At 38.4% G+C, this 25,815-nt stretch overlaps 1 protein-coding gene across 2 annotated transcripts in view; it reads left to right on the plus strand.

The window, feature by feature from the left end:
* Positions 1-292: 292 nt before the first annotated feature.
* The window catches only part of kctd2.S (potassium channel tetramerization domain containing 2 S homeolog), a 29,059-nt gene continuing 3,536 nt past the window's right edge, over positions 293-25,815 (plus strand). Inside the window, exons 1-6 of one of the 2 annotated variants that reach the window (XM_041577795.1) lie at positions 293-543; positions 14,843-14,951; positions 17,033-17,124; positions 19,378-19,473; positions 20,861-20,986; positions 23,501-23,560. In XM_041577795.1, coding sequence (XP_041433729.1) covers positions 346-543; positions 14,843-14,951; positions 17,033-17,124; positions 19,378-19,473; positions 20,861-20,986; positions 23,501-23,545 — 666 coding nt within the window. In that variant the 5' untranslated portion in view covers positions 293-345 and the 3' untranslated portion in view covers positions 23,546-23,560. 2 annotated transcript variants of the gene reach the window in all.

Below are 25,815 nucleotides of genomic sequence, written 5' to 3' on the forward strand. Positions count from 1 at the left end.
CGCGCTGAAAAAATTTTTTTGTCCCTCTTTTTATTTTCAAAATGTTGGGAGGTATGAACTGTGAGTGGATCCCCCTGCTATTTAATTTTTTGGTTTATTGGAGTGGTACCATTCATATTATATATTTGTCCTTGTGGCAGCACACACTTTATTTTTCTCATGGAAACCTGATAACCTGGCAACTGTGTACCCAAGCTATCTAGCTGTACGCTCGCCCCACTTCCCTTCCAGCACATAACTTCCGCTTCCGTTTCGCGTGACGCAAGCGCCCAATTAGAAGCAGGAGAGGAGGATTTTTAAAAAGCGCACACTTCCGGGACTGTCAGTGGCAGGGTAGAGACGGCCATGGCAGGGAATAGCTGCGAGTTGAATGGGAGTGGGATCCCGGTTTGTAGAAGCTGCGCCGCTCCCGGGGTGTCCAAGTGGGTCCGGCTGAACGTAGGAGGGACGTGCTTCCTGACGACGCGGCAAACCCTGTGCAGGGACCCCAAATCCTTCCTGTATCGGCTGTGCCAGGCGGACCCGGACCTGGACTCGGATAAGGTGTGTGTGTGGGAGAGGGGAGTTTAGTGGAGGGACAGAGTAACTGGGCTTGTACAGCGATGGGACACTTACTGAGGGCTTATGGCTAATCAGCAGGCTCAGTGGAGTTGATGGGGACTTAGTGGTGAGGGAGGGAGTGGATGGATAAAAGCAATGTAGTGACACGGATAACATGGAGCTGAAAGGAGATAGTAGTAATAGCAATAGTCGGAGCAGATGGGTAGGAGGAGGCAGCACAGGTTTTGCAAACAATGGCGAGTGGGGCTAAAAGGAGCGGTGGAAAGTTCAGGACTAGTTGAAAGGGCGAGTGGGCTGCTACGAAATCATCTGCCATTAGAAACCAATGTGACTTTAGATGAGCCTTTAACAAGTAGAATGTACAAAGCATGGAGTGTAGCACCAATACCAAATCCCTTTCCCAAGAATGCCAGTCCATGGTTGTACCTGTACAGCTATGGGACCTGTTATCCAGAATGCTCTTGACCTGGTTCTTCTGGATAACTGATCTTTCCGTTCTTTGGATCTTCATACCTTAAGTCTACAAGATAAACATTAAACAAACCCAATAGGCTGCTTCTGCTTCCAATAAGGATTCATTATATCTTAGTTGGGATCAAGTACAAGGTATGGTTTTATTATTCCAGAGAAAAAGGAAATCCGTTTTTTTTTTTTTTTAAATGTTTTATTTGGATACATGACCGGGGGCACCTGGAAAACTAACAATATGTGTAGCCCCATGTCAGATTTCGAAATTTAAAAAAAATCAGTTTGCTCTTTTGAAAAATGGGTTTTCAGTGCAGTCTCCTGGAGCAGCACTATTAACTGATGCACGTTGAAAAAACAGGTTTTCCCATGACAGTATCCCTTTAAAGTTCTGGTGGTTCAATTTTAAGTCAACGTTTGGTATGTTATAGAAAGGCTTATTCTAAGCACATTCTAAGTTGGTTTTTATTATGTATATTTTAAAGTTTTTCTTTTAAATATTAGCTCTTTCAAGTTGGGGTCACTAACCCCCATCTAGAAAGCAACTGCTCTGTAAGGCTACAAATTTATTGTTACTTTTTATTACTCTTCTATTCGGGCCCTCTCTTATTCACATCCCAGTGTCTTTGGTCAAATCAGTGCATGGTTGCTAGGGTAATTTTGAATTCTTATCAACCAAGATTCTGAAGTGGCAAACTGTAGAGCTGTTGAATAAATAAAACAAAATAACTCAAAAACCACAAATAAAAATGTAAACTAGTTAAAATTTGTCTCTAAATATCACACTTTACATTATACTATTATACATTATACTTTGGATTAACTGTTAGTATGATGCAGACAGTTGCTATGGTCCAAATTACACTAGCAACCATGCTTTGATTTGAATAAGACTAGAATATGAATGAGAGTTTCTGAATAGAAAGATGAGGACTAAATCGTAACTACAATAAATATGTAGCCTTACATAGCATTTGTTTTTAGATGGGGTCAGTGACCCCATATGAAAGCTGGAAACAGTCAGAAGAAGAAGGCAAACAATTAAAGAAAAACAGAAAAATTAAATAAAATAATGAAGACCAATTGAAAAGTTGCTTAGAATTAGCCATTCTGTAACATACTAAAAGTTAACTTTAAGTGATGGTACTAGCTTGCCAGGAAAAGCTAAGAACACCCAATGGTAGCACTGAACGAGACCTTGAAGCTAGGGTTTTATCAAGCTAATATGTTTAGGATTCAGTCGACTACTTAATTTGTTTAAAAGTAGCAATAGCAAATCATTGAAAGATTAAATGTTATATGAAATATGATTCAGTAAAAGAATGCGTATTGCACCTTGCACTGGCATATAGAGTGTATATTAGAGGGTCAACCATGTGGGCTTTTGGCAGAGCAATACCAATTATTTTTATTTTTTTAATAAAATGTTATCTTAGCTTGTCCTTCTAGCAGCTGTATTTGCTTTAGTTATGCATACCTGTGGTTAAATGTTGTTGTTGTTTGAATCCAAGGAAGCTGCCTATCTTTTGTGACCTTATTATCACTTTACATAGCAAATCACAGCGCAGTCGCTGATAAACGTAAGAAATTTAACTGACCCACAGCTGAACAATACAGTAAAAACTCTGCTGATGAATGGATATACAGGTATGGGAACCTGTTATTCAGGTAGCTCTCAATTACGGAAAGGCCGTCTCCCATAGACTCCATTATAATCAAATAATCCTAATTTTTTTAAATGATTTCCTTTTTCTCCGTAATAATAACACAGTTCCTTCTACTTGATCTTAACTCAGATATAATAAATCCTTATTTGAAGGAAAACCAGCCTATTTGGTTTATTTAATGTTTACATGATTTTCTAGCAGGCTTAAGGTATGAAGATCAAAATCATGGAAATACCCGTTATATGGAAAACCCCAGGTCCCGAGGATTCTGCATAACCACTCCTATACCTGTGTATAGATTTTTTTTTCTTTTCCTATGAACTAATACCTCACTGGGCGTTTAGTATAGATTTTTTTCATAGGATAATTCTGCCTACACCCTATGTACAGCACGTTACTCTGTCAGTCATTCTACTTCATGGTCACGGTGTTGACAAGTCACAACAAAATTTACTAGTAACAGAATGCTGTGTGTGAAATTAGCCTAATGGTGGTCATACACGGGCCGATAAAAGCTGCTGACAGGCCGAGTCGGCAGCTTATTGGCCCGTGTATGGGGGCCCCCGGCGGGCTTCCCCGATAGAGATCTGGCCGAAAGTCAGCCAGATCTCGATCAGATGGGACTAAAAATCCCGTCGGATCGTGGCCGCATCTGTTGGTTGGTGCGGTCCCGCGATCCGACCGCCCGTTCCTGTTTGTTAGGTTTCGATCGTTGGGCCCTCAAGGTGGGCAAATCGGAGAGAGAGATTCGCTCGTTTGGCGACATCGCCAAACGAGCGGATCTCTCCGTGTATGGCAACTTTTAGGGCTACGGCACCCTGGTGTTGATCCGGGACCTACAAACTTAATCTGACATTTAATACCTTAGGCCACCATTTACAATTATTGGCCAGAAATTATTATTAAGGGCAGAAACACGCTGCAATTCGGGTAGATTAGTCGCCCGGCGACAAATCTCCTCTTCTTCGGGGCAACTAATCTTCCCAAACTGCCTCCACACCGGCTAAAGTGTAAATCCGAAGTCGGCCCGAAGTTGCCTCACGAGGAAACCTCGGGCGACTTCAGAAAATAAATCCTTATGAGTGCCATCCCGCCAGCGATTTACATTTTAGGCGAAGGGGAGGCAGTTTGGGGAGATTAGTCGCCCCGAAGAAGAGTTGATTTGTCACTGGGCAGCTAATCTCCCCGAATCTGCCTGTGTGCCCTACCTTAAATGTGCAGTAAATGTAGGGTCATCTAACCTGTTTCTAGAGTGAACCTGCACAAGGCTCTTTAGGAGTGTCTGTGGAATCTACAGAGGGCAGGGACAGACAGACAGTTGCCGTGCAGGCGCTGCTCATAGCTGAATGTCCTATATAAAGATCACAGCAGGACAAATATACATTTACAGAAAATGAGCTTTTTTTGGACTAGATGTATAATAGATGATAAAAGTAAAGGCACTAGCAGACGAGGCTTGACATGAGGAAAGATTGCAGAGATTTTGCATGAAGGTTTTTGTTTTTTTGGCTAAAGCATTAAGGTTCATTTTTAAATATAACACAAAATGCTAGAGTCTATTGCCCATTCATTGTAAAGCCTGCAAGGACGTAGAAATAAATTGTTTCATGCCCTTTTCATGGGGGTTTTAGGTTTTTATAAAGCATAGTGCTCTAGCAGCCATGCACATGTATTACACAAGTTTGTGTGCCCTATTTTTTTTCCTTTTTAATTTGGTAGCATATTTGCTAATAGTGACAGATGGTTCTTTCATGACCCACATTCAGCATAATTTAGATAACACTGAAATCCTTTCTGACCTGAAGATCTGAGACAGCTGTCCATGTACAGGAGGTTTGCCAAATTATTTCTATATTTCACTATTTGTAACTGTGACAATGGGCTGCTACTACATTACATTTTTTCCCTGTTTTTATAATTTAAACCCCCTCTCTTGCAAGGACCCCTTAAGATAGCTCTTATGTTCCATGTATAGCTGGTTGGGAATCCTTCTTTTTTTTTTTTTCTTTTTTTTTTTCTTTTCCTTTTTGGAGATGCCCTGGGGGATTAGGCAAAATCCAAATGCAGCTCTTTAGCCCTTCCTTGCATTAATTTGCATATGCAAATAGGGTCCAGGATTTGCCTAATCCTTCATGCACGCGTCATGATTTGGCCGAATCCCAAACTTTATCTACCTCAATTTTAAAAACCTTAATATTGTTTTCCCTCTTCTACTGCTGTTTTTCCAAATCCAAATAAATATTAAGTTCTAAACACGTTCATAAAACATTTGTTTTTGCATAAATGGCTTTAATACTATCTTCACATATTGCTCTCCCTCTAATTCAGTAAACCGAGAATGTTGCTCTCTACAGTGAGAAATTAATTCAAATTCACCACTTGATAACACACAAGTATCAGGGTCCGGAGCAAGGAAATGGTGCTTAGGGGCAATGCTGGCAGGTGCACCAGCATCACTTACACAATATCTGCTTTTGTTTTTGTGACTAAAGCTTTTGCCTGCTTAAGTTGTTTTGGGTGAAAATACCCTAATGAAGGCCTTGTTTGGGTTACACAGCCCTGATTTTCATGTTGCTGTGCTACAAAGACACATTTGACCTGATCTGTGTTCATATCTAGGTTTTTTAAGTGACTGATTTAACTTTAGTTTTAATTTTAATGATCTTTTTCACAATTCCTTGCTCTGAAATGTTACTGTTGTAAATGAAAGACAAGTTAAAAAAAAAAAAATCCGTTTGCTTCCCCTCTGGATCATTTGGGAAAAAAAGTAACACATACTGGGCAGAAAGTGAATATACTTGGGTGCTATCTAGGAGCTGAACTGAAATGGCACCGTGTTTTTGCCTTTGTACAGAGCTTAGGAATCTTGTTGACCGTCACATCAGTTGATTTCATAGCTGTACTTTATACTGATCATTTTTATAGGAAGGCTGGCATGTAGATGTTGGTTTACAGCCATTGTTTAGTAATCAAACAACCATTAAATTTTGTGGTTTTTTTTGATTTTCATAAAGCAAGCTTCAATTTAAATGCAGCCACTGCATGCGGTCTTTTGTGCCAACAATAGAAATGCTAGAGATGAAGGACATAGAAATGCTGTTTATTCTCTTGTTGGCTGTGGAATTTATGCAGTTTTTTTTTTGTAAACTTTGACTTTTAAAAAGAAATGTGTTTAATAACCCACGGACTGAAAATTCTCTCGTTTGGTTCACTTCATACTTAAAGGGTTGTTCACCTTCCAAAACGTTTTCAGTTTTTTGTTTCAAGATTGTTCACCAGAAATCCTTTTTTTTTTTTTTTCCCTGTTGCTTTCCACCTTTTATGTATTTGCTTTTTTCCTAAAATGTAAGTTTAAATTTAATGTTCTTGTCTCTAGTGTCTGGCAGCTCAGTGATCAAGCACATTCTGAACTGTTACAATTTGCTACATTTAGTTGATACATTAGTTGATACATTTCTTAGCAGTATCTGTGGAATATTGGCAACTATTGTATCAAATCTAACAACAACCTTTAATGAAACTCGGGGATTCTGCTTAGCAAGTCCAAACATAACAACTAATGTAAAATTAGGGTTGCCACAGTTTAAACTGTGGGGGTTTTTTTTTCTTTTTTTTTTTTAAGAAAAACAGTCACAAATGAATAGTAGAGTAAATGGAAAAAGTAGGGATGAACCGAATCCACTATTTTGGATTTGGCCGATCCCCCGAATCCTTTGTAAAAGATTTTGCCGAATTCCTAATCCTAATTTGCATATGCAAATTAAGGATGGGAAGGGGAAAACGTTTTTTACTTTGTTTTGTGACAAAAAGTCACATGTTTTGTCTCCCTGCCCCTAATTTGCATATGCCGGGCAGAAGGAGTCGGCCGAATCCTGCTGAAAAAGGCCGAATCCCGAACTGAATCCTGGATTCGGTAAATCCCTACAAGAAAAGTCTTATTTCTGCTGAATTATCTGAAAATAACTGCTGCTCAAGTGTCAACATGGAGTGATGGGCCAAATGATCCCAAACTATGTGCAAAGCTAGTTCATACCTTATTTGAATAGAAGTAAAGTTGTTACTACTGCATACCTTTTAAAATACATATTAAATAATAGAGCAAACGGCAAATTTAGGGGGTTTTTTTCTTCTGAAATAACACTTTAAAAAAAAAAATAAGTGAATACAATAAGATTTTTTTTTTTCCTGGGCACAGCACCTTTTAAGAAAAAAAAAATCACCACCCTAGAGAAAATCCCCTTTAAAATAAAAATATCACAGGGCCAAATTGTAGAGCAAAATGCTATTGCTGTGTCCTCTGATTTATGTACTTGTATTTACGGTTTCCAGGAACATTAGTGCTGCATATTAGATAAACAAAATCCTGGCCATGAGATATTAATACGCAGAATAACCAATTTCATAGCAAACCTTCTAAGGAAGATGATCCTCTATAATCAGTGGGAAATATGAGTTTTAGCAGTGCCAAAGCATTTTTCTGGGCACATTGTATGTAAGTTAACTGACCGGTGCATTATGGGTGATGTTCGCTAAGTGTTGCCGTGTAGGATAGGGCATGTACACAATAATTTTTGACGGTTTAATGCATTTTACTTGGTACAGAGCCTATAAGGTCCCCGAATATACTGTATAACGTATTTTTCAACGATCTTGTGATTTTATTTATTGCCCATTATAAGACCTATAAATGTAAAAAAAAAAAAGTTTCTTCTTTGAGAAATTTAATTATAGCAGCAATTTGTTTGGCTCCAGTTGCATGCATCGGTCTACAAAGACTTCTGTCTGTCTTACACTAAATATGCCCCACAGTTAATGATTTAAACACATGGGTTATCCAGAATGCTCAGGACCTAGAAGTTTCCGTAATTTGAATCTCTATACTTTAATGGGTATATTTATCAAGGGTCAAATTTCGAATTGAAAAAACTTCGAAATTCAAAAAGACCAACCGAAATTAATTCGAAGTTTTGTTTTTTGATCGAATAGGTCCGTATTCGTCCGAATCGAGAGAATAGCGCATTCGATCGAATTCGATTCAAAGTTTTCCCCAAAAAAACCTTTGATTTTTCAAAATCCAGCGATTGACTCCAATGGGTTCTAGGAGGTTCCCCATGGGCTGAAACAGCAATTTGGCAGGTATTAGATGGCAAATGGTCAAAGTTGAATTTTTAAAGAGACCGAACATGATAAATTTCGATATTCAAATTATCTAATTTTTTTACAAATTTGAATCGAATTTGGACTATTCCCTAATCGAAGTACACACAAAATAGCTCAATTTTGAAAATTCACCTCAACCTTTGATAAATCTGCCACTAAGGGGCCGATTCACCAAGGGTCGAATATCAAGGGTTAATTAACCCTCGATATTCGACTGGGAATTAAAATACTTCGAATATCGAAGTCGAAGGATTTTAGCGCAAATAGTTCGACCAAAGGATTATTCCTTCGATCGAACGATTAAATCCTTCGAATCGATTCGAAGGATTTTAATGCAACGATCTAAGGAATATCCTTCGTTCAAAAAAAGTTAGCCAAGCCTATGGGGACCTTCCCCATAGGCTAACATTGAGTTCTGTAGCTTTTAGATGGCGAACTAGGGGGTCGAAGTTTTTTTCTTAAAGAGACAGTACTTCGACTATCGAATAGTCGAACGATTTTTAGTTCGAATCCTTCGATTCGAAGTCGTGGTCGAAGTAGCCCAAAAAACACTTCGAAATTCGAAGTTTTTTTACTTCAAATCCTTCACTCGAAGTTAGTGAATTGGCCCCTAAGTGTTAAAAAAAAATTCAAATGTTAATTAAACCTAACAGCATTGTTTTGATTAATGAAATCTTAGTTGGGATCAAGTACAATGTATGGTTTTATTATTACAGAGAAAAAGAAAATGATGGTAAAACTTTTAATTAATTGATTTGAAATGACTATGGGAGATGGCCTTCCTGTAATTTGGGTTTTTCTGGATAACTGATCCCGCAGCTGTACCTATTATGCTTCTGCTCTTTCCAGTGGGGAAGCACATTTATCAAAGGTCGAATTTTGAATTCATGTGAGTTTCTGAAAACTCCCATAAATTCAATATTCGACCAATCGAAATCTATTTAAAAAAAAAAAAATAGAATTCTTAAAAACTTGGATCAATTAAATCGACCCGAAAACTTTATTCTTCCGAAAAATTTAATTCGAGTTTTTTCTCTGATAAAAACTTGAATGTCAGGAATGCTGCAAACTGCTCCCCGGACTGCTCCCATTGACTCAAACAGTAATTCGGCAGGTTTTAGGTGGCAAATATTCAAATTCTTAAAGAGCCAGTGTATGATAAATCTCGAAAATCGAATTAGAATTTTTAAAAAAAACAAAAAAACAAACTAATCAAATATTAATAATTCCCTAGTCAAATTTGACAGTTTGGGCCATAACAAAATTTGAAAATTTGAATTTTCAATTCGACCCTTGATAAATCTGCCCATGTGTCTGTTGCATTTGGGTTAGGTAGACCTGTTTTTTTTTCTCTCTCAATCTTACGGATTCTGAAGTGTGACCCATGTGCAGTTCTGGAACAAATCTTTAACCGTACAAGGAAAGGAAATCTATGGCAGTATTAATGGGGTTCTTGGGAAATAGGATGTTTGTACTCTGTGGATAAAGTAACATAAAGAAAGTCCCAGTGGGAGTTTGGGGACCATTGAATGCATGGCTGCTTTTATACAGGTCTTTGAATGCTGAGCTCACATTTCGGAGGTTCATTATATTAATGGAATACAGTCTTTGCTACTGGCAGGGTCAGTAGTGACTTTATGATATATTCCTGCCATTCTGTTTATTTCCCCCTCCCTGAGTAGGATACTCAAAAGAACCAACGTAGTCACACTTTTGGCAGGATGGGAAAGTCTGAAGTTGTTTGCATATTCAAATGTCATTCTCAGTTGCCACGCACACTAGTAGAAAGGCGTTCCAACAATTAGAAGCTCACAGCTTTAGAGATATTGCCCCATTGCTGCATTAATGGCTTTTGTAAGTAATGGAAGCCAAACTACTGACACCCCCCCCCCTTTTAAAAGAAAACTATACCCCCCAAACAATGTAGGTCTCTAAAAAGATATTGCATAAAACAGCTCTCATGTAAAACCCTGCTTCATGTAAATAAACGATTTTCATAATGTTCTTTTCTAGTAGTATGTGCCATTGGGTAATCTTAAATAGAAAATTGCCATTTTAAAAAATAAGGGCCGCCCCCTGGGATCATATGATTCACGGTGCACACAAACATACAAAACAAACTTTACATGTTAGGTCAGGCAGAGTTCTGTATTTTGCTTCCACACTTCTTCCTGTTACAGTTAGAGCTGCAGTATTTCTGGTCAGGTGATCTCTGAGGCAGCACACAACCATCACAAAATGGTGGCTCAAGGCAAGTGATGTAAAAGGACAGTATTTACTTAAATATATATTCCAGTTTAGTAAGATTTTTTCAATATGCCACCTAATATGATAACTATCTGTTGCTTAATTGTTTACTTTGGGGGTATAGTTTTCCTTTAACTAAATAAATGATTTATGGTACAAACCCAAAAGTGTTTTGTGCAGATAAGAAAATTTTAGGTTGCCAGTTTGCATTTTCTTCTGACAGCCACTATATTTAGAATGTGCCGCTTTGATAGAAGTGTATATTTATAGCCTAATTTGCATGCATGCAAATTGAGCACCATTATATGCTTTCCATCCCCCTCCGGATTATGCTATTCTCTTCATTTTTCTGCATGTTTCTAAAATTTTCTACCAGAATAGTTCAGCTTTATGTCTTGCAGCCCCCCAAAATTGGATAATTTTGTTTTGAATACTCAATACTCAATGGGAGTGTGTAAATCAATGATTCTCTCCGTGTTCAGGCTATGGGGAGTTTCAGTTGACTATTCTAAGCATGTAAATGCTGGGTCTATCTTTCGGTTACCAGAGAGGGGGTTGCAGCATGGCTGTTGCCTTCGAAGTAGGGATGCACCGAATCCAGGATTCGGTTCGGGATTACGGCGAGGATTCTTTTTTTTTCAGCAGGCTTCGGATTCGGCCGAATCCTTCTGCCAGGGTAAACCGAATCCAAAACCCTAATTTGCATATTCAAATTGGGGGCAGAGAGGGAAATCGCATGACTGTCACAAAACAAGGAAGTAAAAAATGTTTCCCCTAATTTTCATATGCAAATTTGGATTTGATATGGTTTTCGGACAAATCTTTTGCAAAGGATTCTCGGGTTTGGCCGAATCCAAAATAGTGGATTCGGTAAATCCCTACTTAGAAGAGCACAATTTTAATTGTCAAAGATGATTGTCCTCTTTGAATGGTGTTTCATGGGGACCTGATACATGAAAATGCAGCTATTTTATCATATCCCCACACAACTGGCAAATTAAAATGGCGTTTGGGACATCTTACTTCAAAACCAAACCAATGCTTTTTTTTTTTTGTTGCTGTAAAGTTGGATAAATCTAGTGATGACACTTGGGCTGACCCAGTTTATCTCTAGAAAAAATAGTTTGTTATAAATGATCTGTAACCTCCCCACCTCTTCTCATAGAGTACCTGCCAAAAGGCTCCATCAGTGGATAAGTTTGTGGTGTTATTATCTGTGAGCAGACCTTGCGGCCGCAGACTTGTCTGGGGCTACATGGGTTGAGGAAGGAAAGGACTTTCATTCTCCTTCTGATATCAGATTCACTTGCCAAGAGGGAGAAGGTCACAATAACATGGACAAGCCAAAAAAAAAAAAAAAGAAAGGAGAATCTGTCTCTCAAATGTGCATCTGAAGCTGCTGGTATAAGGTCAATTTAAGTTGCTGGCTTTGCCATGATAAACTAAGTTGGAAGGTTACTGGACAATGAATGGGACCAAACATAGAGCCTGTTTGACCAATATCTCGCCAGGGTTCAGCCACGTCTATTTGGTAGGTTTAACTTGCATCAGACAATGATTAAACTGGCCCCAGTGATAAGATCAAGCCAATTTATTGTATATCTTACAATTACTATAAAACAGGTGCATTAAAGGGAATGTCAACCCCAAAAATGTTTGCCTGATAAAAGAAAACTTCATTCTAAGCAACGTTGTTATATACATATACAGGTATGGGACCTGTTATCCAGAAGGACCTGGGGTCTTACCTCATACCTTAAGTCTACTGATGTAATGTAAACATTATACATTAAATAAACCAAATAGGCTGGTTTTGCTTCCAATAACGATTAATTATATCTTTGTTTGGATCAAGTAAAATGTTTTATTATTGCAAAGAAAAAGGAATTTTTTTTTCAATATTTTGATAAAATAGAGTCTGTGGGAGATGGCCTATCTGTAATTCTGGATAACTGGTTTCCAGATAACGGATCCCATACCTGTACATACAAATTTCTATGGTTTTTAATTTATAAAGAAAGCATTGTTTGTCCCTTTCTATTATCTGCCCTGATGGCTCAGACTGTTGATGCAATGTAAGACAGGGCAGCTGTCTTTGCTGGGGAACCAAGACTTTTGCAACATTGTTTTAAAAGTAACCACTAGGAGTCAATTAAATCCTGCTTTCAATAGCAATTGTTTTTACAAATAACTAAAAGCACTGGAAACTTTTTTTAAAAAATTTACATTGGAAAGTTGCTTAGATTTATGGTTTTCTTTTAAAGGGGAACCGTCACCCAAAAAAATTATTCCAAATCCTATTTTATCACATTAGTCAAGCAAAATTAACTTTAATTACACTATATAAATTTTTTGAATCTTGTTTCCTTCAGTCTGGGAATTCAAAATGATAGCAAGCAGGCAGCAGCCATTTTGTTGACACTGCTTTTAAGGAAAGCCTTGTATCATCTCAGAATCTTGTTTGTGCACCAGAATGGGGGACCTGATGTCCATCCCCATGCCCTGGCTACACAATTAAATGGTAAAGAGAACGGGGGAATGTGGGGAGAGCAGTGACATCTAGGAAGTGCTGAATGGAAAGTGAAAGTAAATGTCTGCCCCGCCTCTATGCCCATGGCATAGAGGAGGGGCAGACAATATTTGATTGACAGCTGAGATTTTTAAATGAGCTTACAACAGCTATGAATGCTTTAATAAAAAACAGAAATTGGATTTCATGTTTAATTTGAAAAGGACTTTTATTACACAGATTTTTGTGTTTGGGTGACAGGTCCACTTTAAATGGCAATTTTTTTTTTTTTGGGTTTGACTTGCCATTTGAGGTATCATTAAGCTGCTGGAATATGAACATGTTTAGCCTTACAGAGCTTTTGCTTTTTAGAAGGAGTCAGTGACCCTCAGAAGAAGAAGACACATATTGTAATTCAAAAACCATAAAAAAATACAAAATAAAGACCAGTTGAAAAGTTGCTTAGAATATAGAACGGTTAACTTAGGGAACTAGCACACAGGCAGATTCGGAGAGATTTAGTCAACTGGCAAATAATCGCCTCTTCTGCGGGGCGACTATCTCCCTGAACCGCCTTCCACTTGCTATAATGACAAAACGCCAGCGCCAATGCACTCGCGGCGCTTCGATTTCCGAAGTTTCCTTGTGAGGCAACTTCGATCGACTTCGGAAATCGAAGCGACGCAAGTACATTGGCGCTGGCGTTTTGTCATTGTGGAAGGCAGTTCAGGGAGATTGTCGCCAGGCGACTAAATCTTCCCAAACCTGCCCTTGTGCTTAAACCCTTAAGGGTGCTGACACAATCTAAGATTCCGGAAGATAAGTCGCCCAGCGATTTACATTCTTGCCGCGGGAACGTTTTTCGGGGGGTGATTAGTCGCACAAAGAAGAGATTTGTCGCTGCTTGACTAATCTTCCTGGAATCTTAGCGTGTCACCACCCCTTTAACATGTATTTTTAGCTTAAAGTTAAAGGGCACACTTTACTATATGTATGGCCACATTGCATATAATCTGTAGACCATTTAACTTGAGTAGCCAGCTTTAAAGTTAGGCTGTTTCTCCCCTAACTTTTTTAAATTAAAAAAAAAAAAAAAAATACATTTAGTGATGTACGAATTTGAAACTGTTTTGGGTTTGTTGTTCAGTTAAGCAGTTGGATGGATTGGGATGATATCATTCCTGTTTACCAGGCCGCTGCATGCATAACACTAATTATTTACAGCCACAAGAGTCTGAAGCACAATAAGGAAAACATTGTGCGTCTTGGGAGTTCATGATTTGTTTGGATGCCTATAGCAAGATGGCAAAAGCAACAAAATTAAAATAATAACATTGAAGCATCTGTTCTCCATTTGCGTAAAAGCCCGATATTGCTGCTCTGCCGTTCTAATGGATGCACTCAAAAGGGAAAGGATGTTATCCACATAGACTGAACTTCTTTTCTTCCTTTAGGTATTTTGCATAAGCTTAGAACCAATGCAAGGTTGCTAGAGTAATTTAACTCAAACCACAAGTAATAAAAAAAAAATTTGAAAACCAATTGCAAATTGTCCCTAAATATCACTCTCTGTAACATACTAAAAGTTAATTTAATGGGAAGGGCACACCTGGCGATTCAGGGAGATTTAGTCACCTTACGACTAATCGCCTCTTCTTTGGGGCAACTAATCTCCCCGAACAGCTTCCCCCTGTCTTCTGCTGACTATAATGAAAAATCACCTGCGGCATGGCACACGCGTCGCTACGTATTCCGAAGTTTCCTCGTGAGGCATCACTTTCCAGGTTAAAAGGGCCGTATACACCTATGTCCTACATTTGTCAAATGAATTGATCAACTGAAAGCTTGGTACACAGGTCCTTTCTGCAAATACAAGGTCAAGTCAAAGGGGTTTATAAGCAAACGGCATATTTTATCTTATTCTATTTTAAATGGACTACACAGAAGAGCTATTCCTTTTTATTGGGCCTAGTTTCAACTTGGATATTTGTTGGCCCTGTAAAAAAAATAAGTGTTCTAAAATGGGAATGGCTTTAGAAGCAAGAAACTTTGCTTATTTTATATAAGATGTTTTTTTTAGAAGTGTATTCTTTCCTACACTCGTTACTATTACTTTGCACCAGTTATGTTAAGGCAACTCGTATTGTTGTGTATTCTGGTATTATTTGCAATATTCACTCTACCAAGCACTGGACCAGGAATATATTTTTAATAAGTTTTATTTAACTTTTAGGATGAAACGGGAGCATATCTAATAGACAGAGACCCTACATACTTTGGGCCAGTATTGAACTATTTGAGACACGGAAAACTTGTGATAAACAGAGACCTAGCAGAAGAAGGTAAGTGTGCATCTTTCCTGTATTCATTTAATTTCTGAGAACGATACTTTACTGATAGAATTGTCTCTACATTTAGCTATGCTGATGGCAGAAAGTAGGAGAAAATCTAGGCATCTGGTTTGTATCAACAGAATGCTAGTTTATACTAGACTTGTCCAGACTACACTTTGTAACAAGCTCAGATGGGAGCAAGAAAGAGGAGTTTCAGATTCTCTCTGTGGCCGAATCAGAGTGCCTAAAACTACATGACCCAAAAATCACATAAACAAGGAAGCTAAAAAAAAAATCTTTAACCCCCCCCCCCACAGCAGGTGGTTCTCTTTATACTTTGCTTACTGTCATTTGCATATGAAAATTAGGGTTCAGATTTGGTTCTGTACTTGGCCAAAACCTATGCTTGAACATTTTACCACTGAAGTCTTTCTGTTACTGATAGGGATGCACTGAATCCACTATTTTGTATTTGGCCGAACCCCCAAATCCTTTGTGAAAGATTCAGCCAAATGCTAATTTGTTACTTCCTTGTTTTGTAACAAACAACTCACGAGATTTCCCTCCCCAAAGGGAAAGGATGTTATCCACATAGACTGAACACTTCTTTTCTTCCTTTAGGTATTTTGCTTAAGCTTAGAACCAATGCAAGGGTAATTTAAACTAACTCAAAGTAATAAAAAAAAAAAAAATTTGAAAACCAATTGCAAATTGTCCCTAAATATCACTCTCTGTAACATACTAAAAGGTAATTCAATGGGAAGGGCACACCTGGCGATTCAGGGAGATTTAGTCGCCTGGCGACTAATCGCCTCTTCTTTGGGGTGACTAATCTCCCCGAACAGCTTCCACCGGCTATAATAAAAAATCGCCTGCGGCATGGCACGCGTGACGCTTCGTATTCCGCAGTTTCCTCATGAGGCATCACTTTCCAGATTAAAAGGGCCGTATACACCTATGTCCTACATTTGTCAAGTGAATTGCATATGCAGTTTAGGGGTGGGAAGGGGAAAACATTTTTTTACTTCCTTGTTTTGTAACAAAAAAGTCACAAGATTTCCCTCCCTGTCTCTAGTTTGATGCTTCTCATTCTGCAGTATGTGGAACAATGAAGGCATACAGCAGTTAATAGAGGTCCATGTGCCTGAGTTTATGTTGGGAGTTCCTTGACCAATTTGTTTGCAATTGCCTGTCCTTTTATGTAATATTCTATGTCTGAACTTGAATTTCCTGTTTACCCTGTACGATTAGAGGGTGTGACTTGTGTTCAAGCTATAATCATGCTAGTAACCACCCTCTCTGTGAGCGTGTTTGGTATTTTCTATTGTCTTCAATATGAAACTTTTTAAAGATCCTGTCTGATTGCTGGGGTTTGTTACCCTGACCACCAGAAGGCAGTTTGTAAGGTTTCTATCAATCGAATGCCTGGTTGCTAGGTCCATGAACCAGGTTCATTGTAGCCTTTTGTAACTGCTTTGGGTATAATATATGTTCTGTGCAAGTGCTTGCCATTGTGCTAAACCATCTTATTTCTCCATTAACATTGTTTAGAGTTTTCATTGACTGCAGGGTGCTTTTTAAAAGACCTTGTGCTTGGCAGGGTCCTACTAGTGAATCCCTCCCCTGTGTGAGGCTTGTATTTGTCCAATAAAGTGACCCCTAAATGCCAGTTATATATGTATTCCTGTAGCTGACCTAGATAATAATACACATGTTCCTTTTATGAACATTAAGGCTTACATACTGTATATCATTCTGCTAAGAGTGCTGCTTTTTTTATTATTATTATGGTGTTCAAAGTGAATTTCATGCCATATCCATGACTTTTCAGAAAATGGCACTGAAGAAATCTTGTCAAATTTGTAGGGCAGTTTCCTTTGCGAAAGTTAGGTCAGTGGGATCCTCATGCCAGTTGAAAGTGACTTCATTTTAACTTTTAATTGCATGCATGATTGTGAGGATTATGCCAGCACCATGCATAATCGGTGTATGCAATGCGCTTCCTTATGCGGGTACATGGAAGTTTAAAAAATTCCATAACTTTCAGATATTTACTTTTTCCTAAATCTCTTCTGTACTTTAATATACAGGTGTTCTGGAAGAAGCAGAATTCTATAACATCACATCGTTAATTAAATTAGTTAAGGACAGAATACGGGAAAGAGACAGCAAAACATCACAGGTAAGGCTCGCTGATATTTTGGAGACACACTTCCTGTTAATGTTTCTAAACAATCATTTGTTTTCAAATGTCTTTACAGCCCTTATCCTTCGTGCACCTCTGTAACGAGACCTAAGTGTTTATGAGGATGAATGTTTTTCTTTCCCTCTCAGACTGCTGCTCGGATCTCACGCGGATTCCAGTATACACTTTCAGGCTATAAACCTTTACCCTTGGCTTATTGTCACCTTAGGATTTCGGATCAGTGCCAGATAAGAACACTGCACTGGCATCTATTTTTAGTCTGTACAGTATCATGTGTGCTTAAGTATGAGGTCAACTGGGGATGCGTGTCACTTCCTTTACTCCTGTACCATTCAGTCCCATTTAAAAATTAGAGCTGTATATTGCTGCCTTGTACCTCATTAAATGAGTAATGCATAGAAATTATGCCTTTCTCATGTTAAGAGCACCACCCTATTGATTGCTGCTATTTCTGTGTTTCCATGCGCTTCTTGTCAGCTACAAAGTTGATTATCTGTATAAGATCTATCATTAAAGGAGAAGGAACGCTACAGAAGCAGTTTATTGCAAATTTAGCCACAATAGTGCAAGCTATAACACTATATTTATTCTGCAGAATGCTTTACCATACCTGAGTAAACAGCTCTAGAAGCTCTCTGTTTGTTTAGGATAGCAGCTGCCATAGTCATTTGCTGTGACATCACTTCCTGGCTACAGCAGGGAGAAGAGAGGGGGGAAAAGGGAGGGAGAGAGAAGCAAACTGAGCATGCTCAAGCCCTAGCCCTGGAGGTATATGCTGAAAACAGGAATTCGGATACAGAATCCCATGTATACATAATAGAAGGAAAGAAATGCAGTTTTTCTTTTGACACTATTCCTCTCTCAGCATCTGTTTCTCTTCATTCTGTCTTCGTGCAGCAGTTGGGTGTCAGATAATCGTTGACAGTCCAATATATCTTACGGGGGGCTCCTTTTGCCTAGAAGATGTATTAGAGCTCACTCTATTAAAATCACCAGACATGTCTCTCTACATGCAGAATTTGTGTAAAAGGGAAGCATTGCAGTCACTCCTACTCCTTATTTTTACGTAAAGATATGTACAAAAACAATGTTCTGACCAATCAGAATATGTCCCTTGCTTTGTGATCTTGAGATAAAGTAATTGCTTAATATGGTGCAGGACAAAATATTACAGTAGAGAAGTCCCATCTGCATTCAGGTTGGAATGTATTTATGTCTTGCATTTTAGGTGTCATGGTTGGGTGCTTTGCAGCTCCATGTTGGACCTTCATGAGTGACGTAAATTATAATTACTATTCTATAGTGCCAGCATATTTCGCAGGGCTGTATATATTTGAAGTTCTTTTAAAGATGGAGTATTTGTAGAAAGCCTAAGGTAATCTTTCAGATAGATCAACTTTTGCTTACTTCTCAGTTCTGCTCTCCTTAGTCGAGCATGTCCTGGGGATGTAAACCGATCTTGCCTTTTCACTTCAGCTGTAGTACTGCTGCGACTGCTGACATTTCAGTAAACAGAGGGAAAGAAAATGCACAAAATGTTCCATAAATGGAAATCCTCAGCAGATAACTGGACAACATTAACAACGTGCCCTCCGTTTATAAATTATCTTGGGGAAGAGCAGACAAAACAACCATTGAGCCTCAGATTGACGTCATTAGATAATGAAACGCCATTTTATCATGGCAGTTAATGCTAACAATATCTCTGCCATGTCCTGACTTGTAGATTTGCCTGCTGTTGTCTGTGTACAATGTCGTGTGGGATTTTCAGAGAGAAAGTTTAGCAGCAAAGAAACTGAAATTGAGAGTGCAGCAGCTAATAAGCGTTAATCACCAAATAAGCTCAGGGAATTCTACCTAGAAAACTGTGTAAGCTAATTAGTGTATCTGCAGACATAGAGCCATTCTGGGAAAGAGTACTTAAGGAGTCTGAGCAAGAAGAGACAATGAAAGCAGGCCAAAAGCTAATAGATTTATCTTATTAAAAAGAGGATAAAGTATAGAAAGGGAATAATCAAAGGAAACCCCAAACATTTGTTTTTTTTTCCCCCCCTTTTTAGTATTTGCTTTAATTTAATTTTACGTGATTGGCCCAAAATGGGTGTTTGGGGATAGGGTTAGTTTACCTTGTGTTGCATTTTGATTATGTAACCACCCTTCATGTTTTCCTAGCTTGAGCATTCTACTGCTCTTCTTTGCATTAATTCCAATTTCCATACCCTCTTGCAGGTGCCAATTAAACATGTCTATAGAGTGCTTCAGTGTCAAGAGGAAGAACTGACGCAAATGGTTTCAACAATGTCTGATGGATGGAAATTTGAACAGGTAATCCAAAGCAATGAAAACCGTTCTCCAATGTTTCAATGAGTCTTGCTAGCTGGACAGTGCACAGCACTCTATTGTGTGTGTGTGTGTGATGTCCAGCCGGCAAGTCTTGCCAAAACGAACTTTGGCAGCATGCTTCATTAATTTCTGCTATAAACACAGTCACTCTGTCCTCTGAGCATCTCTCTATTAATGCAGCAGCATTATGTTATGATTACTATGTTATCGAGAAACCGATCACAAAAATCCTATACAATGAGCAAGGAGCCATGAAAGTGCCCTCTGGAGAACTTGGCTTGTTGAACCATACATGCTCAAGGTAGTTCTATTGGGTCATTCTTCTGGATATTTTCCTTTTACTCAAACATATGGCTTGTTTTATTTAAAAAAAACAAAGTTTTTACTTTCAGTGCAATGAAGATAAATGTATAGTGACCCTGATGGGAGAACTGCACTATCTGTAGACCCCCACATTGGTTATGTGTAGGAATCTCCTGCCTTAGACTGTTACTAAAAGTACTGATCATTTGGCAAGTCATTCTACTGACCACTATAGTGCATATCTTTGTACTGCAGATGTGCACGGACTCTGTTTCCTGCTGTTACAAACAAGTTCTGTTTAGTCTCTAAAATTATATCTCATAAAACAGCCCATATGTAAAGTCTTTCATAAAAATTCAAGATATACGATAAAAAAAATATACTTTTCTTTTAAAATGCTACATTGGGATTTTGAATCCTGCTTTTTCTATATGGTTTAGCCAAAGTCCACCGTCTAAAAATAGGGTTGCCACCTTTGGTAGTGGTTAATACTGGGGAATGGTGGCAGTGTGATGACATCAGGGTGGGTTAAGAATGAAGCTTATGACTACGTGTCCTAGTGACACGAAACGCGTTGGGCATGAGTTGTTTATACAAATAAAATATCTCTTTTTACGTACTACTAGTCTGATCTATGCATGACCTATTTGAGTGCCTTGCGCCAACATTTTGTTTCTTCATACCGATTTTCCACTCCCTTGAGCTGAGGGCCTGGGGCAGGAGCACCTAGGCCACCCATTCAATTCGGTGAGTTATTCTACTAGCGAAATGTTTATGCTTATACATATTTGATCGGGATGGGTTAAGCCACACACAATTTGGTGGATTTCTGCCCAGTTTTCAGAATATTGAAATCTGAGCAGAAGTTATTGAACAGCACAACCCCTTGAGAAACTGTCCAGTTCAAATCCAGGCGTGTGCCAGCCCTATTGTTATGCCAGGTTACAACAGCCAATCAATACAGAAGCGTGTCTTACTCAAACATATCTTCCTGTTCCATTTTTTCCTTGTCGGGTGATTATACAATCAGGATATACTAATTTAATATTTTCTACCTCCTTTTAAGTTGGTCAGTATTGGCTCTTCCTACAACTACGGAAACGAAGATCAGGCAGAGTTTTTGTGTGTTGTGTCAAAAGAGCTACAAAATACCCAATATGGCACAACAAGCGAGCCAAGTGAAAAAGCAAAGGTATGTTTTTTTTTTGTTTTTTTTATGGCGAGTATTTTGTTAGTTTTTTAGAATATGTAAATGCTGTTCTTCAATCTGTTTTTCTCCTAACAGGAATTCTAGAAGATGTCCCTTTACACTTTTGCTTTGCAGATTTGTTTGGGGCTTCCCTGTGCAGCTATAAATCATGATATAGTTTCCTGTTGCTTTAAGCTACTGGCAGACACGGCTGTTTTTCCGCCTGTGTATAAACCATGCAAAAAAACTGACCTAGATCTCAAAAGGCAGAGTCACTTTATGGGTGACTTGCATATTATTATTCTTTATATGGTTCCAACAAAAGTCCAGTTATCAGAGTATCTAAGTTAAAAAGTTACTACTAAGTTAGCTGGTGTCTAGTGAACCCGAAAAAATGATTTTTTAAAGTAATATTGTCTATCAAGCTTCCTCACTGGCATGTTGACACAATTTTAAGTTGTTTGCTAAGCTCCAGTAAAGGCATGTACACGGGCTGCATGGAATGAATACAATGTGAAGGATTATAAGCCTTTGCTTGTATGGCTCACTTTACTAGCAGATAAGTCCTTGCTCCAGAAAGAATTGCCTTTATTGAGTTTTTAAGCTATCTGAAGAATGCCTCTCCAAATCTTGTGTGTACAGGCCTCCCCTGTCTGACCTGTACTTTCTTTAAGAAGGAGAACTTCACCCCCTCCTCCCTTCCGTACAAAAATCCTCTTCCAGTTGGAGTTTGTAGCATCTTTCCAATGAAAAGGTACAAATAGCACACTGCATCTCTTGGGGTACTAGCAGAATGGGACAATTCCGGCAAAATGTTCAGCTCAGCAGGTTAGCGGTAAACACCGAACTGACCTCTCAAATTCTTAATGGTATTTTGCAAAATACAATTGGACAAATTAGCTGGTAAGGGGGGCTGTCTGTCTGATACAATTTGGGCAACAGCCATTAAATAGAATTAGGGCCTGTACAGTATATTCTGGTTACAACTGCATATCCCCTATTTATAAAGTACCAATATATTCCACAGTGCTGTACAGTCGAAGGGTAGATACTTATTGTATACAATGCAATAAACTAAACAAAGTAAAGTTGGTCCTGCTCAATAGATGTTACAATATAAAGGGGGATATTCAGATTAAAAATCCTTGTACTCTTGAAACATGGTGTCTGGTATGCACGCCATCTTCAGTTGCCTGCCAATAATCATTTATGCTTATTTTCATGCACCTAAGTGGTCTTTGTTCTCTTCCTGCAATGGATGTTTTCTGCCTTGGGAGCCACAAGTATTTTTTGCAGATGTGTCAAATTCTTAATAGCTAGCTCTCTATTGACCATATAGAATTAGATCAGAATGTCAAATGGGCCTAATATAGTACAAGTATAGGACCTGTATGCTGAATGCTACAGGATAAGATCCATCATTTGGATCTTCATAAGGGATTGTGTCATGATTTTTGTGGTGTAGTTTTTAATTTCTAAATTACATTGTTTACACTGCAAATACTTCGCTCACCCATAAAAAAATTTAAGTATATATTTCTTTATTTGTAATATTGGTGTGTAGGCAGCCATCTCCGGTTATTTTGCCTGGTCATGTGCTTTCAGAAAGAGCCAGTGCTGCACTACGGAACTGCTTTCTGACAGGCTATTGTTTCTCCTCCATAATGTAACTGAAAGATTCACAGTGGGACCTGGATTTTTACTATTGAGTGCTGTTCTTATATCTACCGGGGAGCTGTTATCTGGTTACCTTCAAATTGTTCTGCTGATGGGCTGCTGGGGAGGTGGGGAGGGGTGATATCACTCCAACTTGAAGTGCAGCAGTAAAGAGTGACTGAAGTTTATCAGAGCACAAGTTGCATGAGTGAGGGCACCTGGGAAACTGACAATATGTCTAGCCCCATGTCAGATTTCAATATTAAATATAAACAAAATCTGTTTGCTCTTTTGAAAAACTGACTTCAGTGTAGAAGTCTGCTAGAGCAGCAACTATTAACTGATGCATTAAAAAAAAAAAAAAAAACCATTCCCCATGACGATATCCATTTTAATCTACTAGAAAATCATGTAAACATTAAATAAAGCCAATAGGCTGATTTTGCTTAGTTTGGATCAAGTACAAGCTACTGTTTTATTATTACTAAGAAAAAGGGAATCATTTTTTAAAATTTAGATATAAATAAAATGGAGTGTTAGAGATTCTTAAAACAATATGATGAGGATAGGATATTTCTCTTCACCCAAAAATAAATTCTTCAAATATGGTATTGTACATTTCTGCATAGTCTCACTAGCCATTTGCGCTAGTTCTCAGACATTTTCTTCTTTTGTAGCCTGTTTTTAAATCTCCGGTTTATTTGCAGGCTGCTAAATTCTCTGTGTACTCATTTCTGCTTTTCAGTGCGCATTTATTCTTGCTTGAGATTTTTTTTTTTTTTTAATTTTTTTTTTTTCCACTTACTGGTATTTTTTTTCCTACTCCCTTTCTTTGCACATGCATGCTGCATGCTGGTACAGAGTGAGGATGAAGAGACGGATTACGATATGAATGACTCTGATTAAATTGTATTTTACTGGTGAGCTTTAGCTTTCCTTAAATCCCCTCTAGCTCCCACAATCCACTTCTGTTCCTACCTAGTAATGCAGTTGTCCTGTTCTGAACCTACCTCCATTAGCTGTGTGTTCTTGAGGGGGGGTAGAATACAAACTGTTAAAAACAAACATTTTTGATTATATTTAAATATAAATTTGAAACTCTATTTTTTTTGTAGTGGTTAAATCAAAGTATTCTGTAGGAAGCCGAATAAAGTACCTGGAAAAGGTAGAGAAAACCTGATACAATATATAGCCAAAAATATCTAGAAATAATTCTGGTTCTGACACATGCATCCACAAAGAGTGTTCCAACTACAGGCATGTTTTGGGCAGTCATCACAAGAACTATTGTAGGGAGTGTGGGCTTTTATTGGCCATGCAAACAGCCTAAAATAGCCATGTGCAATGGCAAGCACCGGCAATGAAAACCCATCCTCTGGAGTGATGCCATTTGATAATATGTAAAAGTCTGTTTTTGGAGATGCTACGAACACGTTCTGCCTGAAGGCATTATGATGCAGTAAAAATTGGAGGGATTGGCTCACCTTTTACATGAATTTCTAGTATGTTATAGAATGGCTAAATCTAAGCTTTTCAATGGGCCTTTATTTATTTATTTTTTTAATTATTTGCCGTCTTCCAAATCTCTTGGAAGAGAGATGGGGCAACTGACCTGAAAAAAACGCTCTGCAAGGCTACACATTTATTGTTATTGAGGCTTTTTTTTTTTTTTTTTTTTTTTTTTTTACTCTTTTCTATTCAGGCCCTCATATTCCAGTACTGGTAAATTGTTTTCTTCAGAAGTTCAACTATAGTTTATATAGACAAGCTACTATTTAGCCATGAAGGTAGCCATTTAAAACTGAAAAAGGAGAAAAGGCACAAGATACACAGAAGATAACTGATTAGCTCTGTAATCTACAATGGCATTTTACCGAGCTTATCTATTATCCACTGTGTATCCTGTGCTTGAATGGCTGCCCCATGGCTACTCGGCAGTTGGTTTACATAAACTATAGTAGTGTTTCTGAAGAAAACACACCAGATTTACCAGTGCGTACCAGGGAAACGGTACATTATATTGCCATTCCAACACTTTTATTATTTGTTGTTACTGTTCCTTTAATGCCTGCATTAATAAAATGCTGTCTATACAGAATGGGTTTGCCGGGTTGGGAGTGGAAAAAACTTTACTGACCTATACACTGTGAGCCTGTCCTGAGTATTGAAGGATGTGTTGGTGAGCTTGTTGTCTAAATACTGTTGGCCATATTTTGTATGTTGGTGGACATGGGTATATTGCAATATTTTCATGTATATACCTCTGAGACACTGGGCAAGCTCAAGGGCATAGAAATCATCTCTGTGGAATAAACCGGTTTACAGCCCCCATGGCATATAACCAGTGTCCATTTTAAGTATCCATTGAGCTGTACAAGAGCAACCTAGAGCTGTAAATCTTAAAGGAGACATTTTGTGTAAAAAAAAAAAAAAAATGTACCAGTGCGTTATACTCATTTAGGTATAGAAGGATTCTGCTTAAATAAGTAGTGTTTCAGACTGATTTATTGAATATTTCTGCAAAAATCCAAACAATCCCTCCCTTCTCTTCCATTTCCCGAAAATTTCTAGCTGTGCAGGGAAGCCGGCGACTCTCAGCTCACTGCACTGTAGGACTGGAACCAATCCGCAACTAGCAGGACCTGATAGGGAACTGAAGCCTGTCAGTGCTTGTGAGACTGCAGGGCTGTGATTGGCTGTCCCCCTCCTACTGTGCTTCTGGCAGGAACCGTTAGGACACGCCCACCCCTCATTTTGAACAGGGTCCAGAGCACATCTATAGGGAGCTCCAATAAAGGGGCTTTTTTAAAGATAATAAAAAAAAATTAGCACCATGTAAAAGCAACACCCTACATTACTTATAATTGCCTACAAGATTAGGATTTTTTTTTTTATTTATCCTATACATCTCCTTTAAATAGAAGGCGTTGAGTTTGCAGTTGTACTGCATAAGGAAAGAAATGATGGTTTAACTGTAAACACATCGGTGACGAGATTTCAGGTGAAGACCGGCCCTCTTGCAAGCAAAGCTCCTTTTGTGCATTTTTGCATTTTGGCTGTGGAGAGAGTATATTGGGACTGCTTGTTTGGATGTGTTTCAAAAGGTGCTAAGCTGGTGAGCTGTAGATGACAACAGATGACCCAAAACAGTCTGATTTTATCATTGATTTAACGTT

Source organism: Xenopus laevis, chromosome 9_10S, assembly GCF_017654675.1.
Source record: "Xenopus laevis strain J_2021 chromosome 9_10S, Xenopus_laevis_v10.1, whole genome shotgun sequence".
Taxonomy (NCBI): Eukaryota; Metazoa; Chordata; class Amphibia; order Anura; family Pipidae; genus Xenopus; species Xenopus laevis.